At 36.0% G+C, this 19,157-nt stretch overlaps 1 protein-coding gene across 2 annotated transcripts in view; it reads left to right on the forward strand.

Moving 5' to 3' along the window:
* The window catches only part of RAB28 (RAB28, member RAS oncogene family), a 73,051-nt gene that overhangs the window by 20,729 nt on the left and 33,165 nt on the right, over positions 1 to 19,157 (forward strand). For both annotated transcript variants that reach the window (XM_080677156.1, XM_080677157.1), the window contains exon 4: positions 3,681 to 3,810. In XM_080677156.1, the coding sequence (XP_080533282.1) occupies positions 3,681 to 3,810 (130 nt within the window). The remainder of the gene's footprint in view (positions 1 to 3,680; positions 3,811 to 19,157) is intronic.

Below are 19,157 nucleotides of genomic sequence, written 5' to 3' on the forward strand. Positions count from 1 at the left end.
CAATGGTTGCTTTCTCCCTTCCCATGCCAGAGCCAGGAAGGAATCTTTCTTGATTCTTTACGAGGATCTGGTGGGCTTTTTGGAGGTAAAATTCACTCCCCCAGGAATTTCTCATTTTCAAGCTGAGAAATACAGGATACATTGGTCCATATCAGGAACTGGTAAACTTTCCCTTGAAGAGCCAGATAGAAACTATTTTAGATTCTGCAGGCCATACTGTCTCTGCTGCAGCTACTCAACTCTGCAGTTGTAGTACAAAAGCAGTGATTGGTAACAATGAATATGAGTATATTTCATTAGAAGTTTATTTAAAAATACGGGGCCCTAGCTGGTTTGGCTCAGTGGATAGAATGACAGCCTGCAGACTGAAGGGTCCCGGGTTCAATTCCAGTCAAGGGCACATCCTGGGTTGCAGTCTCGGTCTCCGGTGGAGGGTGTGCAAGAGGCAGCCAATCAATGATTCTCTCTCATCATTGATGTTTCTATCTCTCTCTCCTTCTCTGAAATCAATAAAAATATATTAAAAAAATAAATAAATGAAAATATGGGGTGTGGACTGGATTTGACCTGTGGGCAGTAGAACCCTGGTCTAGATCAATGGTATTTGTTATTCCATAGCTTTGTCTAGTACTGATTATTAAGAGATTGTAGCCATGTTTTATTTGCATGTGTTCTATCATGTTCAAATATTGACCCATGGTGAGATGAAGTTTTGCATATATTAATTAGAATGGTTCCCCAACTCTTAAGATTTAAGAGTCATCCTAGGTCAAGGCTCAATTTATGAGTGTAAAAACTACCTGGAAGTTGCTTTGAAACTGTGATTCTTTTTCACTCAGAATAATAAAAATACTTTCCAGCAATTGTGTGTGCTAGTTTTAAAATAAGTCTATTTTTATTACTTCACTTAGTCACTTAGGCATGGCAAGTATTATAAAGGTGATGATGGAAGCATTGCCCAAAAGCAGTAGATAGTAGGGCCAGGACTGCAGCCCAACAATGATTTGACTTCCACGGCAGAGCTCTTTTACCACCTGTTTTATCAGTCATGGCGGAGTCAGTAGATTGAAGATTAGCTTTCTTCAGAGGTCAGTTCTGGGCTTTATTCTTAATAAGGAAAGTGGGGTTATGCTCATTATTTCAAACTAGAGGCCCAGTGCATGACATTTGTGTACTGGGTGGGTGGGGGGGTGCGGTCCCTCAGCTCGGCTTGTGCCCTCTCACAGTCCAGGAGCCCTCAGGGGATGTCCTGCTGACAGCTGTCTCCTGCCACTGCTCACCAGCTGTGAGCCTGACTTCTGGCTGAGCAGTTGTGGGAGTGCTCCCCCAGTGCACTGACCAGGGGGCAGCTTCTGCTTTGAGCGTCTGCCCCCTGGTGGTCAGTGCACATCATAGCGACCGGTCATTCTGCCATTTGGTTGATTTGCATATTAGCCTTTTATTATATAGGATAATTCTCTGTTGGGATTATTTCAGTGCACTTGGGAAGAGAGAAATAGGTGTCTAAGTTACTAAAATGAATCAGGCAAGTGATATTGCATAATAATTATAGAATATTTAAACTGGAAGGGATTTTATTTAACTCAATTATTTAATTTCAGAGGCAAATAACCCAAGATTCAGAGAGAATTAAGTGACTTGGAGGCCAGTGTAGTTTAATAAAAGAGCATGATACTGGAAGACCATAACAGCAGTATGCTAGAACCAGTTTGGGAGAGTTATTGTTAAGTTCAGGAGTTTTTGTGAACCAGTTGAATACATTTATGGTTAAAAATTATAAATAAACTTACAAATTATATAAAAAACAAATATATGCTCAAAATGCACACTTACTAATTATTTTGCTATATATATATTTTTAAAATATATTTTTATTGATTTCAGAGAGGAAGGAAGAGGGAGAGGGAGAGAGAGAGAAACATCGATGATGAGAGAGAATCATTGATTGGCTGCCTCCTGCACGCCACCTACTGGGGACCGAGCCTGCAATCCAGGCATGTGCCCTTGACTGGAATTGAACCCGGGACCTTTCATTCTGCAGGCCGACGCTCTATCCACTGAGTCAAACCAGCTAGGGCTATTTTGCTATATATTTTTATTATCTATGCTTTGGAGATTATTTATGTTTAGTGTACCTGTGTGGTGGACGTGCTATATAGTGATGTCCTACCATGTTCTGTGATCAGTGAAGTGACTTTGATAACTTGAAAATGGCCACACAGCAGTATTTGCACCACAGAAATTGGCAAATGCTACAAACAACACTCTTCCGATGCCCACCCATACTATCCCCTGAACCAATCTATTAATATTTACCAAGATATCACAGGCCATGATTCCTGTGTTGGTATACTTGTCTGTTTACTAGTATGTGCTTGGCTTGGATGCAAGACTGTGGGTTCCTGGAGGTTTGGAATTTATATCCCTAGCACCCAGCACAGTGCTAGGCATATAGTTGGCAGACAAATGTTTGTGGAATAAATGAGTGAACTTTATATTTATTCAGTCTTTGATTCAAATTCTGGCTCAATTACTTAACTAGCTGTGTGACCTTGGTTATTTTAACCTCTGTTTATTAGTAAAATGAGAATAATAACACCAGCTTTGCATGCTTGTTCTGATGATTAATGAAAAGATCTAGAGATGTCTAGTACATTATAGGTGCAAAAAAGTAGTCAATATTTATGATTATAACCTAAGAAGAAGGAGACATAAATGCTATTAAGGTCCAGACTTATATTGTATGCAGAGCTTTATATTAAGTGTTTGACCACAAACTGGATGAGAATCAAGAATCTGGCACTGTGATTTTTGTGTGTACATACTTCTCCTTCCCCCAAAAAATAATGGGATATATTAAAAGGAATATGATATATAAGAGGCAGGAAGCAATCCTTCTGTTATATTTGGCTTTGTTCATGCTCTTATTACAGAATCATATCTAGTTTTACATTGCTCATTTTAAAGAGGATGTCAAAAAATTGTATGGAGAGTGTCCTGGGAAGAACCAACAACTATGATTAAAGGGATAGAAAATAGGTCCTTTGAGGCAAGTTTAGGGAATTGAGTTTGTTTATTCTGGAAAGGAGACAGTAAAGGAGTTTCTTAACTATCTTCAAGTACATGAAGGGTTATTACAAGGAGGATACTCATATGTTGTTCTCCAAATGCACAGAGGACCAAAAGGGGAAATCGATTTATTTCATTTAAAGAAAATTGTGTTAAGACACTGAAATGGACTATCAAGGGATGTCATGGACTCTCCATTTAAAAAATATTTAAAAAGAGCAGCAGCAGATGGTTTTTTTATTGAAAGGTTTAAATATTTGACCTCATGAAAGTAACATACAGGATTGTAGACCTTGCAGCTTTTTCCATGTCATATTTTCTTACATTGATTGTAACTTACCAAGCACATCCCAGATATATTATTAGGAAACCACTTAGAACTTGATAAAATTATTATTGAGCTTGCTTTACTTGGCTTGGGTTTATCTTGAATGAAAAGATTCAGTATTATTTGTCTGCTAATAGCTAAATCAAAGTAAGTTTATATATAGAATAGTCCACATTTGCATTTTTACACGATTCTAGGTATATCTGAAGCATTACTTAGAGTATTTAATATTAATATTATTTTCAAGTATTGTATTACAAATATTCTGTAACTCTTGTGACAGGGAGTCCTCTTGGTATATGACATTACAAATTATCAAAGCTTCGAGAATTTAGAAGACTGGTATACTGTGGTGAAGAAAGTGAGCGAGGAGTCGGAAACTCAGCCACTGATTGCCTTGGTGGGCAATAAAAGTAAGTTATTAATGCTTATTAATATATAGTAAAGTTTTTTTGCCTATCCTATTGTTTTTATTTCTAAAAATGTTGATGTTTGGAAACATAAGTAGATACAGCTTTCCTGGAGTAAGCAAATTGCTTAAAGAGAAAATTGGTAAAGATGTGTACAGTCTTTTCAATAACAGTTTTGATGCTGATCTATCTTAACTGCTGTGCTGCTTTGGCCAATTCCTGTTAAGGTAAGGTCTGCTCCGACTGTGTGTTTTGGCTTCCTGAGGTCTAAGGAAACAGCGCGGCCTATTAAGAACAGCAACACAGCTGCAGATTTTATGATATTGCTCTGCAGCTTCACTCTGCCCCAGAGATTTTGGGAGATACATTTCATTAAATGATCCCCTATTCTAGGGAAGGAAGCAGTGTCTGTGTGGAATTTTGTGTGCATTGTTTTTTGTTCCCATAAAGTTCCAAGTTCCTTTCTGAATTTTTCAGGCTCTGAAATATCAATAATTTTTTCTTTTCTTTTTTTCTTTTCTTCTTCTTCTTTTTTTTTTTTTTTTTTTTTGAGAAAGTGTGTTATAATGGGGAAAGAGTAGTGCTTGGTAAATATCATGGGTAAGTAATTTTTGAGATTCGTCTTTTGGGTTACGATATACAGCATGTAAAAATGATAAGACGATGCAGCACAAGACTGTTACTTGGTTCATCGTCCTCCAATGCAGTTACTTGGAAAAGGAGTCCCTACTAAGGATTGTCAGGTATATAAAATATTACGATATGACCTAATCTTTTACAACTTATTTGAGGACAGAAAAAGAGAAAATGAATAAAAATTATACCATGAAAGATTTAGGTCAGAAACTGTTTCCTGCCTACAAGCATTGTTAAATCAATATCCAAGTATACTTAGGAAGAGAATTAATAGTAGAGTGCATTTTTTTTGGTCTGTAATTGGTTAGGAAATAGTACTTCCTGAAAGACTAAACCAAGATTTCTTCATTATGTGGTTTTGCACACTTAGATGAACATGTAATAAATCCAAGCCTTATTTTAAAACGGTTATAAAACAGGTGTGAATATCATTTCTCTGAAGAGTTAAAAATCCAAATTTTATATTGTTTTTAGGAGACAGTATTACATATCACAAGATGTATGGGTTGGATAAAAGATACAGTTATTTTTAAAGGTTTAGTAAAATTTGCTCATCTATTTTGTATATAATTATAATTGAGTGAATTAAATACTTTTCAATTCATTGAAATCCCCCTTTACAAATCATGAGTTTTGATGAGCTAAGATTCTATTTCTAAGTTGGACTTTTCATTTTAGGAGATAATTTCTTGGTCATTATGTTACCAAAGCATTAGCTTATTTTATGGTTAAACGTGTGCTTTATTTGAGGTTTCCCATTAACTTTTGGGAAATTGTAGAGTAGGGAAGGAGGATAGGGGTTCCGATTTGTTTTCATTTCTTTCAGGATATCATCTAACCACCATCTGGAGTAATGGCGTAGTGGTACATAATTATATACATTATGTGTTTATGCTGTCCTGTGAGGCGTCCAGCATTGGTCGCTGTCAGAGGCAGGATATCAGACTAGATAGGCTATTGAACTGTGCTTGGTTGTGCCATTCCGAGTTATATAAATTTATGCAAAAAATGATCACAGTCTTATGTTTGAGATTTCATAGCATAAAAATCAAAAGAATTTTTTCACTTTTGGCTTAGCTCTAACCCCTTTTTTGTATTTATAATACTCTCCTTCAGAATGAGATCATATAATAGAGTATGCAGTCACACAGAATGTTATATATGTAAAATGAAGAGATTATAGATGAACATTTTCCTGAATATTATTTCATATGATCATGTAATGAAAGAGCTTATAATTTGTATTTCTAAATTGATGTTACATTTGTATGGTAATATGCATTCATTTTCTTTTTTGGACATAAAATTATATTAAAAAGCAAAGACTTCACCTACTGGTGAAAGGCAAAGAGAAAGAAACATGATGGGAAGACATCTGAAACTGTATTATTCCAATTATCTACACAAGTCATCTTCTGCCTAAATGTGCAATTTAAAATACATCATTGTGTCCTATTCTTTGCACCTTTAATAGAAAGCATATGTTGAAGAGAAATAGGTGTAGGCCCTGAATATATTGGCAGCAGTAGCCAGCTTTTAGCCAAAGTTCAGTAGAAGCATAGAAAATTTCCACACTAAGTGTGTGTGTTTGTGTGTGCGTGCGCATTCACAGGCATGTGTGAATTTGTTCCATAGTAAGACCTTATGATTAGAAAGATATAAAATCATTTGCTTTTTATTAAAATATAGTAAACTCAGAAATTTGGGCTGAGGATTGAAGGTAGTCTTAGGTAAGGGTGAATTATGGGTTTATTTTTGTAAAAAATTTTGAGTTTTATTATGTTTAAATATAAAGAGTAACTAGAGTAGGTTAATAAAGTAGCCAGAAGAGGAAGGGACTTGCTTTAATGACATAGACAGAATTGGTAATTAGTAAGTTATTTCAGTATATGATACTTAAAAGTATATAATGTTTAAAGCAAATGTATTGAATTTATTTCATTCTATATTCTGAAAAGCTTTAAGAGATTAATGTTCTTTATACTAATTAAGATTTTAAATGAAGTATTGAGTGTGGTTAAGATCACAGGAATTTGATTTTGACGGATTTTGTTTTTAAGCCCAATTTCTTCCCTTTACAGCACTGTGACAATCAGAGAAGCTACTTTATATTTCTAAGCCTCCATTTCCTCTTCTGGAAATAAGGGTAATAGTTTCTGTCTGATAAAGTTGGTTTAAAGATTAAATGAGATATTACATGAAAAACACTTAGCATGTGGTCTTATCCAATGTAAGTGCTCAATAATATTATTATTCTTAATCATAGTAGCCTTTTAAAAGCATTAACTATGTTGACGTATTGAAAGGCATCCAAATTGGAAAAGAAAAAGTAAAATTGTCATTATTCTCAGATGACATAATATTGTACATAGAAAACCCTAAAGACTCCATCAAAAAACTAATAGACTTAATAAATGAATTCGGCAATGTAGCAGGATACAAGATTAATACCCAAAAGTCTATGACTTTTTTATACACCAAGAATGAACTCACAGAAGGAGAAACTAAAAAAACAATCCCATTTACCATTGCAACAAAAAAATTAAGATACCTAGGAATAAATTTAACCAAGGAAATAAAGGACCTATACTCAGAAAATTACAGGATGCTGAAAAAAGAGATACAGGAACACATAAACAAATGGAAGAATATACCATGTTCTTGGATTGGTAGAATCAAGATCATTAAAATGTCCATACTACCCAAAGCAATCTATAAATTAAATGCAATCCCCATTAAAATAACAACGGCATACTTCAAAGACCTAGAACAAACTGCAAAAATTCATCTGGAATAAAAAAATACCCTGAATAGCTGCAGCAATCTTGAGAAAGAAGAACAAAGTTGGAGGGATCACAATACCAGATACCAAGCTATATTACAAAGCCACTGTTCACAAAACTGCTTGGTACTGACACAAGAACAGACATATAGACCAATGGAACAGAACAGAGAACCCAGAAATCGACCCAAGCCATTATGCTCAATGAATATTTGCCCAAGGAGGCAAGAGCATAAAATGGAGTCAAGACAGTTTCTTCAATATATGGTGTTGGGAAAATTGGACAGATACATGCAAAAAAATGACACTAGACCACCAACTTACACCATACACAAAAATTAACTCAAAATGGATAAAGGACTTAAATATAAGACGGGAAACCATAAAAATCTTAGAAGAAGCCATAGGTAGCAAAATAGCAGACATTTGTCATAGCAATATCTTTACTGATACAGCTCCTAGGGCAATGGAAACTAAGGAGAAAATAAACAAATGGGACTACATCAAAATAAAAAGCTTCTGCACAGCAAAAGAAACCATCAACAAAACAACAAGAAAGCCCACTGCATGGGAGAACATATTTGCCAATGTTACCTCTGATAAGAGTTTAATCTCCAACATTTACAGGGAGCTCATACAACTTAACAAAAGGAAGATAAAGAATCCAATAAAAAATGGGCAAAGGACCTAAATAGACACTTTTTGAGAGAGGACATACAGAAGGCCAAGAGACATATGAAAACATGCTCAAAGTCACTAATCATCTGAAAGATGCAAATCAAAACAACAATGAGGTACCATCTCATACCTATCAGAATGGCTATCATCAACAAATCAACAAAGGACAAGTGCTGGAGAGGATGTGGAGAAAAAGGAACCCTCCTTCACTGCTGGTGGGAATGCAGACTGGTGCAGCCACTGTGAAAAACAGTATGGCGTTTCCTCAAAAAATTAAAAATGGAACTGCCATTTGACCCAGTGATCCCACTTCTAGGAATATATCCCAAGAAACTAGAAACACCAATCAGAAAGGATACATGCACCCCTATGTTCATAGCAGCACAATTTACAATAGCTGAGATTTGGAAACAGCCTAAATACCCATCAGCAGATGAGTGATTAGAAAACTGTGGTACATCTACACAATGGAATAATAAGCTGCTGTAAAAAAAGGAGTTCTTACCATTTGCAACAGCATGTATGGAGCTGGAGAGCATTATGCTAAGTGAAATAAGCCAGTCAGAGAAAGATAAATATCACATGATCTCACTCATTTGTGGAACATAAAGAACATCATAAACTAATGAATAAAAATAGATACAGAAACAAAGAAGCATCGAACAGACTGTCAAACTGCAGTCGGAAGGCAGGGGAGGGTTGTGGGGTTAAAGAGATCAACTTAAGGACTGGTATGCATGCATATAAGCATGACCAACAGACACAGACACTGGGGGAGTGAGGGCATGTGCTGGGGGGTAGGTGAGGTGGTGGGGGGAGGTCAATGGGGGAAAAACGAGACCTGTACGACTACTTGTAATATTTTAAACAATAAAAATAAAATAAGAGTTAGCCCATAAAAAACAACAAGAAAATAAAAATAAAAGCATTAACTATAGCTTCAATTTGAATAATCACAAATTATAAATTAGTAGAGCTGAAATAGAAGTGTTATAAAAGTGTTCTGGAGGAAATGGTTCCTAGAGAATTCCTTTGTTACCATCTTATTCCTTGTTTTTGTTTCAGGTTGATAGTTCTCAGACTGTGTGTTGGGTAGGGAATTCATTCAGCAAACATTCTCCAGTGCCAGCTGTGTATGCAGCTAGTCATTGGGAATTTGCACAAAGGTTGAGCCGGAGAGAGTGCTTAAGGAGTGATTGGACTTGCTAACCTAGGTCTTAATTTTGATCTTTTTTTTTTCTGCCATATTCAAGTTTTCTAAAAATTTTGACTGCCTTTTGCTCTGTTTGGTAGTTGAGATTAGTAAATCAGTTTTGTCCAAATCTTCACTGAAGCTCCTACTTTTCCCTAGTGAGATAAAAATGAATTTTTGGTAGGTAAGTTTCAAAATGAGAATGAGGGTAAGTCATTTACTTATTCTGTATATTTTATGGGAAGTTCATTGAAGTTTGATGATGACTAGAGCCCCATGTGGAATGAGATGTCTGACAGGCTACAGATGCAGTCACATAAGCACCCAGAAACAATTATATTACCAGCTGGGGTAACTTATGCAATTCAGAGAGCCAAGGCCACCAGGCCTAATACTTGGTTTCCTGGCCTTGAAGATCTTGCTCTTCTAGCATCGGGGCACTCTTGTTTGATCAGAGCCTACACTGAAGAGCCTAGGATTTTCAGTTAATGTCCACTTAGGGGCTTATTACAGGTGACATACCACCACTACCTCTCATGTGAACTGCTGCAGTAGTTAGCCTATTATTGGTCTTCTTGCTCCTAGCTTTGTTCTTCTGCAATCCAGGTCCCAAGTGGGAAATCATAATATATGACTCTGCAGCTTAAAATCCTCTTTCTCATCATGCTTAGAATGAAATCCAAGCTCCTTATCCAGGAGCACTAGGTGGTCTCAAACCTGACCACCTACTATATAGTACATGTTCCCTTACCCACTGTATGCATAAGGCACATTGTCTGTATGTCTATTTCTAACACACTCCAAGTTAATTTGCATCTTAGGGTTTGCTCTGCTTGAAAGGCTTTTTCTTCTGGTCTTTGCTTGGCTGGCTCCATTTGGTCATTTGGATCTCATTTTAAATGTCTTCTCTTCAGAGTTGCCTTCTTCACCCACTCAATCTAAAGGAGCCATCTAGTCCCTTTCTGTCAGGACATTCTGATTGTGATATCTGCGTAGTCTCATTGCCATCTGATACTGTTTCTTGTTTGTTTCTTGTCGGTCTTTCCCCACTAAAATCTAAGCTCTGTGAAAGCTAAGGACCTCATCACTTAGAACAGTGCCTGAATGAATGAATACTGAATGAATGAAGAAAAGCCTTTTCATGAAGACTGTTGAAATTCGAAGTGTTTATGGCCTGGGATGTGTTAATCAGGGAAAATGGTTTTCTTAATGAGGAAAAATACGTATGTAGATACAGGGTATCTGTTAGATGGCCTTCAGAGCCAATTGGCCTACTGAATTCCATTCTGGTGAATAATGTCAGAGAGAGTTTCTTTGGAAATGCATCGAAGTTATACAATACTGGATCATGTTTGAGATAATGTCATAGATTTTATGTCATGATTTTAGGGTAAATAAACATAAAAGAATTAAGAATTTTGCTTCTTTTTCCTAACATGTGACTTTTACATAATGGTAGAACCCTACATGTTGCCTTTTTATTTATAAATTATTTTTATACTTATTTAAAAAATCATGATCTGTACTAATGTACAGTTTTACTTCTTCCCTCCTCCCAGTGTTTAAGGAAAGGTTCAAATTGAAATGAAATGAACATTTAGGAATATTGTTTTTTTAAAGAATAATTTTAATTTTAACCCATGTTTTATAACCCCAAGCCCCTTTAATTTGTCATGTTGTTATTTTCTGTCTTTAAGCTGTTATGTTTTTTATTATCTGGTCCATCAGCTAGTTTCTCCCCTGACTAGCTAACATTCTCAGTTGGGTAGATTGTAAACAGAAATTAACAGGGGTTGCATAGGAGCTGCCCTCTTCCTGATTTATAGGTTCTTAGTTAGCGGAGGGGTGGTGGTTATCCGTAGCTTGTATTGGGGGTAGGAATTATCATGCTCCGGGACAGAGTGGATGGATGAAGGATTTCTACTCTTAAAGATATTAACCAGATCCTTTCCCAAATAAAGACTAATAACTCAGATTTTTAAACAATCTTCATGACAGATGAGGGCATAGAGAAGAGTGCATCAACACTAATTAACAATGTTGAGTGTATATTCTTCTTAACAGTGATTGATTGTTCTTGGAGTACTATCTCTGCCCAGGAAGTGATGTTTTACACTGCCAGGTTCAAAGGTTACATTTTAATGTACCCTGTAAGTTGTGTTCTCTGAACTCAGTGGAAATGTATTAGTAAAACAAGTAAATTTCAAGTTGAAAATTTTACTGATGCGCTCAATAGAATGATCACAAAACTTTTAAAAAGACTGTTCTTTTTGTCCATAATAGAGGAGTATAAGAGGTGGTTATATGTCCATTTTGAAAAACTTAATGGGAATTTACATGAAAGTCCTTGCCTATACTGTGACTCTTTTGAGTCTTCAAAATTCTTATTTTATGTGGAGAGTAGAAATGTGACACTTGGATTTTTATTTTGAAGGATTCATATTCTACAATATTATAACAAAGTGAATGATTGAGTCATTATTATCATTTTACTTAAGAGAATTTAAAATTTATAAGGCATAAACAAAAACTTTTGAGGATTTGAAAAGTTCATTTTGTTTATACATTTTAAATTAAAACATTCTGCTCCTTGTCCATTTGTTTTAATACTTTGGTTCTTTTTCCTGGGAATAGTATCCCAAAGTATCACATCCAAGTGTCTTTTTCAGATGGACCTAACATTTCGGTTTTGACTGCTTTCTTATTTTTGTTTTTTAATTTCTTTACATGTAAATTTGGCAAATACAGCTGTGTTAGTTTACTTACTGGAAGATGCTGATATTCTTGTTCTAAAGGCATCGGTATTCTGTACACTGAGAGAGAGTATTTTAATGTGTGCACTCAAAGCTGTTCTCTTGTATCAGACTTCAACTCTTACTGTACTTTTAGAGCATTTTGATATAATCTCAAGTTTAATTGGTTGAGTAGTTTTTTCAAATTAAAGTTTTATATAAAGAGGGACAGACCTAGGAAGAAGATGAATCAGGAACAGCTTTGTAGGCTATTGTAAGGGCTTTGACATTTACTCTGTGTGATGGAAAGCCACGGAGGGCCTTGATCAGAGTGAAGTGGTTTAGCTTGAAAGGATCACTACAATTTTGTTTTTTGAGAATATACCATAGTGGGTAATTCAGGTGATAAATAATGGGGGCATCGAGCAGGGTGATAGCAGTGGAAATAGTGAGACGAGGTTGGCTTCTGGATATATTTTGAAGGTAGGGGTGATGCATTTTTTTATAGAATGGTTGTGGAGTAGAGGAGAGAAGATAAAGCCAAGATTTTTTGCATAAGCATCTTGCATGTTGAAGTTCAATTTACTGAGATGATGAAGAATGTGGAATTAAAAGTTTGATTTTGAGAGAGAGAGAGAGAAGAAGTAGATAGAGATAGATATTCAATTTGTTGTTCCAATTATTGATGCATTCATTGGTTGATGCTTGTATGTGCCCTGACTGGGGATTGAACCTAAAATTTGGGCATATCGGGACAACCCTAATCAACTGAGCTACCTGGCCAGGGCTTTGTAGCATTTTAATATCTTTTATATAGAGTAACAGTATGAGCACAGACTTCTGAGTAAGACTACTTAGATTCAGATATGGGCTCACTTATAAGGTACTCACCCTCTTTATAACTCAGTTTTCTCATCTATAAAGTAGGAATAATAATAGCACCTACCTTACAGGGAGGTTGTTGTAAGAATTAAATATATATAAAGCTCCTAGAACCTTGTCAAGTATATATAACTAGAGGCCCAGTGCACGAATTCATGCACGGGTGGGATCCCTTGGGGTGGCCTGTGGGGATCGGGCCCCAGCTCACACCCCCAGGCTCACAGCCCCTGCTCCGCCATCCCATCTGCAGGGTGGTTGATCGGGGCCGCCCCCTTCCTCCTCCTCCCCCGCCCCCCCCAGCTCCCTCAGTGCCTGGGAGCTGGGTGGCAGCCCCGCCCTCTGCTGCCACCGATGGTCACTGTCTGCGGGGTGATCAGGCCCCGCTTGCACCTGCCTTGACCTGGCGCTGCCCGCTCACCTGCTCCACCATCCCACCATGGTCCTGCTCTCCTTGGGGCCCATCAGGGCTGGCAATGCCTCCACTGCCAACTGCTGCCAGCACTGTGTCACTGACACCCGCCATGTTCTGTGCCACCCCCTGGTGGTCAGTGCACGTCATAGCGAGCAGTCAAACTCCTGGTCGAACAATTTGCATATTAGGCTTTTATTATATAGGATAGGTGCTATATGTGTTGTTGTTACTGTGTTCCTCACTCTGTCTTCAAATGCTGTGTTCTAGGTATGGGTAATCAGAGGAGGTACTGCTAAATCAATCTATTTTTAATTAAAGGATTTAAAAATAACCATTAACAGTGTTTTGAAATGTCTTTGAAATACATAAATATTGATTAAAATGGTTATAATTAATGTTTGGAAGCCAACCTTCACTTCACTTGTAATTTAGAAGTATATTTTTCTGAAAAGTTATTTAAATTTAATTGATGGAGTTGATATAGTTTTGATATTCGATCTGAATGGTGAAAGCTGGTGTACAGTTGCCATGAATTTTTATCTCAAGTTTATTTTGCTCTGTAGACATGTGTCTAATAAAAAAAAAGATGCTGCATAAACCATCGTTTTAGTTTGAATGTGCTTCTGTTTTTGGTTGAGGTATAAATGTTATTTCTGGCTGTGTCCTTCATACTTAGCTCTTCTTACAACAAATGGAAAGGCCTTAATTGTACCTAAGGGAATAGTTAATCCACAGTGGACATACATATGGTGGACAAAAGCCGAGTCTACTAAATGAAATAAAATTATAAATGATAAACATATGAATGCTTACAAAATCTGTCTGGCAGCTATGAAAGATAGAGTATTGTTTGAGATTAGCAAATTTTGTGTGTAGCATAATAATAACCTTTTCTTGGCATGTTTGTTATGTATATATAAATTTGATTGCAAGACAAGCTCTCAACTTATGTAAAGCATATTTGTCTTCTTTTATTGTTCACTAAGCTTTGTGATGTAGCTTTGATGTCAACAATGGAGGCTGATGATCTCACATTTTTGGAAAGTTACTGCTCTTTTGATTGGGAGCAGTTAATTAGCATTAACCCAGAACAGCTCTTGGGCTTTATGGATATGTGGTTACACTGCTCCAGCAAAAGGTTAAGTATTAATGGAAAATGGTCACAGCCCTTTTACTTAAAGAAAACATGTTACTTGTAAGTTTTCTTTTGATTTTACTTTTACAGTTACATTGAATGTCTTCATTCATTTAGCCATCCATAAAGCAAATATTGTTGCACATGCAGTGGATAATAAGTCTTTTTAGGACTACTTGTGTGGTATGTCACAGATCATTAACTGCAAGTAACCACCTGACTTGAGGGAAGCCTGGAAGCATCATTATAGTGAACTAAGCTTTTATTTAGGTATCACTGCAGCACATTGATTTATTGAAATGTCACCAGTTGCTACTATGAAAATATATTCTCATTATCATTCAAGGAATGGGAGAGATTAACCGTTGTATACAGTAAAAGATACATATTGTTAATAATGGGAAAACAATAAATGTTGTGGTCTGTATTTTATCTAACAATTACTTTTAAAGAATTGACTAGGTGGTTAATTAACCTTAATTAGGTGATTCTTTAGGATGCTTTGAAATCTACCTGTGATTCTATATGTGTTAAAGATGTTCTGAGTTCTCCCTAATTTGAAATACCTTAAAATTAAGCAGCATAGAAAGGCAATAGCAAACTTATTATAATTATTTAATCCATAAAGTAATACATTTTTTCTGTATGTATTAGCACATAGTAATACATTCTTTCTGTATGTTAGCACATGGCTACATGCTAGATACATATATTATGAACCCAGCCTTAAGGAAACATTTTGTTGTGGAAATAAGATTAACATAGGGGACAAAAAGTACAGAAGAAAGTCAATATGTAATTTAGTTCTGTTGTATCAATGGGAGGGGAAAATTGTCAGCTGAGGATTAAGAATGTGGAACTTAAATTTAGTGTTTGAAAGTAAGGTTTGGATACATAATGGAAGGACTGAATTTCTGGTAAAATGTAACATATTAAGATAAAATGCATTTTGAGAGGTTGACAAAAATCTTGAATCTTTATTTGATTCATTGAATAGAGTCTATGCCAGCCATGGGCAAACTACGGCCCCGCAGGCCGGATCCGGCCCATTCGGCTGTTCTATCCGGCCCGCAGAGCCGAAAGAGCGGAGCGTTCTCTTGCTCTCCCCTCCGCTCCTTTACTTTGAATTTATATTAGTTCACACAAACACTCCATCCATGCTTTTGTTCCGGCCCTCCGGTCCAGCTTAAGAACCCATTGTGGCCCTCGAGTCAAAAAGTTTGCCCACCCCTGGTCTATGCCAAGTATTTAATATTTTTTCAAAGCCAAAGGAAGGGTGAAAGTGAGTTGATTTACAGAAATACAGTATTACATATGACGTTAAGGAGCATACCTAACATTAAAATGAATTCTCTTTTTTTACTGAGTATGGTAGGTTTAATTACAAAAGCTTATTTTACCTTTTTTTGAACTAATTGACTTTTTTTCTATTGAATTTTCTTAAGTTTAGTAAATATGTACATATGGAACTATCAACTTTAAATTATTTTTGGAAAATGATGAGGTACAAATGAACTACCTGATAATCTATTGGACACATATAAAAAGTAACTTTTTTGGGAGGGGGTTAATTCTACAGTATAATTTTATTTTACTTTTAATAAGGGGCTTTACTTAGTATTGTTATAACCTATCAGTCTCTATATCATCAAGTATTTTATTTTGAGATCTTTATTTTTTCAAGAGGAATGTCAAAAAATTTTCAGCTGCAATAGAGCAGTCATGTCACACTTGATGTGATTAGTTTGCTTTGTATTACAAATAATTTAATAATAAAGTAAATATATGATAAATATATACTTTAATGTGAGTTATATATCTACATATCTATATCTATATCTACATCTAGCCATATATACAAGGGTGGGCAAAAGTAGGTTAAAGTTATGAGTATGTGAAACAGTTGGTTCTTATTTATTAATTATTGTATTATTTATTTGTATTAAAACTGTAAACCTACTTTGGTCACCCATATATATACTTTACTTTGTATTTTGATATGCTTTCTAAAGAGGGAGAGAAATAGATAGAGACACAGTTATATAGTTAGTGCTGGGGGAATTGTACATATATAATTGTGTTTGAGGGCATATTCATTGTGTGTTGTATTGCAGAAAAATTTATTCTAGTGTTGGGAGAGGATATAAAATTTTTGTATGCATGATGTACTCGGTGTACCAGTTAATAATGTGGATTTTGTAACCAAAGAATACACAAAATTATCAAGAGAAACATCAAAAGTGCTTTATTCAAAGTAATGTCCATCTCTAGCTACACATTTCCCTCATCGTTCAGGTAATTTGTGGATACCATCCCAATAGAACTTTTCTTGCTTTGAGGCAAACCATTCAGAGACCCAATTTTCCACTTCTTCGTATGTATTGAAGTGCTGCTCAGAAAGTGTGTGTGCCATCGATGTGAACAAGTGGTAATCTGAAGGAGCAAGGTCTGGTGAATACAGTGGGTGGGTTAATACTTTCCAGGCAAGATCTTTTAATCTGTCTTTAACTGGTTTTGAAGTGTGTGATGGTGTGTTATCATGAAGCAAAATTACTTTGCCATGTCTTCTGGCACATTCTGGTCGTTTCACAATCAGAGCATGGTTCAAATTGATTATTTGTTGTCGGTAGCGATCAGTAGTAACGGTTTCACCTGGTTTTAGAGGCTCATAATACACCACACCTTCCTGATCCCACCAAACACAGAGCATTATCTTCTTTTCGAAGTGATTTGGCCTTGCAGTCGATGTTGATGATTGACCTGGATCAACCCATGATTTTGTGCATTTGGGATTCTCAAAATAAATCCACTTTTCATTGCCAGTCACAATTTGATGCAAAAAAGACTTTCTTTCCTGCCGTTGAAGCAGCATTTTACTGATGACTTTTCAGTTTTCCATTTGTCCTTCATTCAGTTGATGTGGCACCCATTTTCCTTCCTTTAAAATCTTTCCCATTGCTTGTAAACGATTGGAAATTGCAGTTTAATCTTTCTGCAAGTTGTTTTTGAGTTTGATACACATCTTCATCCAATAATGCTTGTAATTGTTGGTCTTCAAACTTTTTCGGTTGACCTGGACATTCTTTGTCTTTCACATCGAAATCATCACTTTTAAAGTGTTTAAACCAGCGTTCACAAGTATCTTGAGATGGAGCATGTTCACCATAAGCTTCCTGACGTATATGATAACTTTTTCTTTAAAATAAAGTAATGAATTAAAACTTCCCGCAAATGCTCTTTATTTTTGGCACAAAATTCAACATTTTTAAGCGTAAAAGTCTATGATGTTAACACCTTCAGCAAATTTGACATATGAAGTTTTGAAGCTTGTTGTCAATACAACAAAATAGCATACATATCAACATATGTGTAACTCCATCTATTGAAAAATATCCGCATTATTAACTGGTACACCTAGTAAAGTTTTGTTATCCATAAATTAATTTAGATTGGTAAAATTGTAATCAGAATATTTCCTATCATTACAAGAGACTTACTGACCACTTTTAAAATTTTATGATATTATAGTTATGGGATCTTTTTATCAAGATATATTTTACATAGCATAAAATTCACCATTTCATTTTATTTATTTTTTTATATTATTGATTTTTTTTTTTTTTTTTTTTTTTTTTTTTTTTTTTTTTACAGAGAGGAAGCGAGAGAGATAGTTAGAAACATCAGTGAGAGAGAAACATTGTGAGAGAGAAACATCGATCAGCTGCCTCCTGCACACCCCCTGCTTGGGATGTACCCACAACCAAGGTACATGCCCTTGACCAGAATCGAACCCGGGACCCTTCAGTCCACAGGCCGACGCTCTATCTACTGAGCCAAACTGGTTAGGGCAAAAATTTACCATTTTAAAGTATACAGTTTTTCGTATACCCACTTGGTTGTGTAACCACCTAATTCTAGAACATTTTCATTACCCCCCAAAGAAACCCTATACCCATTAGCAATCATTACCCCTTTCCCTTCCTTCTCCTCCTTCGTAGCCTCTGGTAAGTACTAAACTACTTTCTGTCTCTATGAGTCTGCTTATTGACATTTCATATAAATGGAATCAAGAAATATATGGTCTTTTGTTTCTGGCTTCTTTCACTTATGTTTTCAAGGTTCATTCTTGTTATAACAGGTCTCAGTACTTCATTTATCTTTATGGCGGAATAATATTCCATTGTATGGATATGTCTTATCACATTTTGTTTATTCATCAGTTGATGGACATTTGGATTGTTTCCAGTTTTTGGCCATTATGAATAGTGCTGTTATAAACATTTGTGTACAGGTTTTTACTTGGACATAGGTTTATTTCTTTTGGGAAGACAACTAGGAATGAAATTGCTGGGTCATAAGGCAATTCTGACTTTTCCTATTGTCCAGAGCAGCTACATCACCTGACATTTCTACCAGCAATGTGTGAGGGCTGCAATTTCTCTACATTCTCTTCAGCCGTTGTTTTACTTTTTAAAAGTTATATCCATCCTAGTGTGAAGTGATATCTTATTGTGGTTTTGATTTGCATTTGCCTACTAGTTAATTATGTTGAGTATCTTTTTATGTACTTAACTAGAGGCCCGGTGCATGAAATTCGTGCACGGGAGTGTGTTCCTCAGTCCAGACCTGCACTCTTTTTAATCTGGGACCCCTCAAGGGATGTCCGACTGCCCATTTCATATAAATGGAATCAAGAAATATATGGTCTTTTGTTTCTGGCTTCTTTCACTTATGTTTTCAAGGTTCATTCTTGTTATAACAGGTCTCAGTACTTCATTTAAACGGGCAGTCGGACATCCCTCTCACAATCCAGGACTGCTGTGATTGCCCACAGCTGCTTTCCCCTGCTCGCCATCTTGTGGCGGCCATCTTTGACCACAGGGGGGTGACCATCTTGTGTG

This window comes from Plecotus auritus (assembly GCF_963455305.1).
Source record: "Plecotus auritus genome assembly, chromosome: 1".
NCBI lineage: Eukaryota > Metazoa > Chordata > Mammalia > Chiroptera > Vespertilionidae > Plecotus > Plecotus auritus.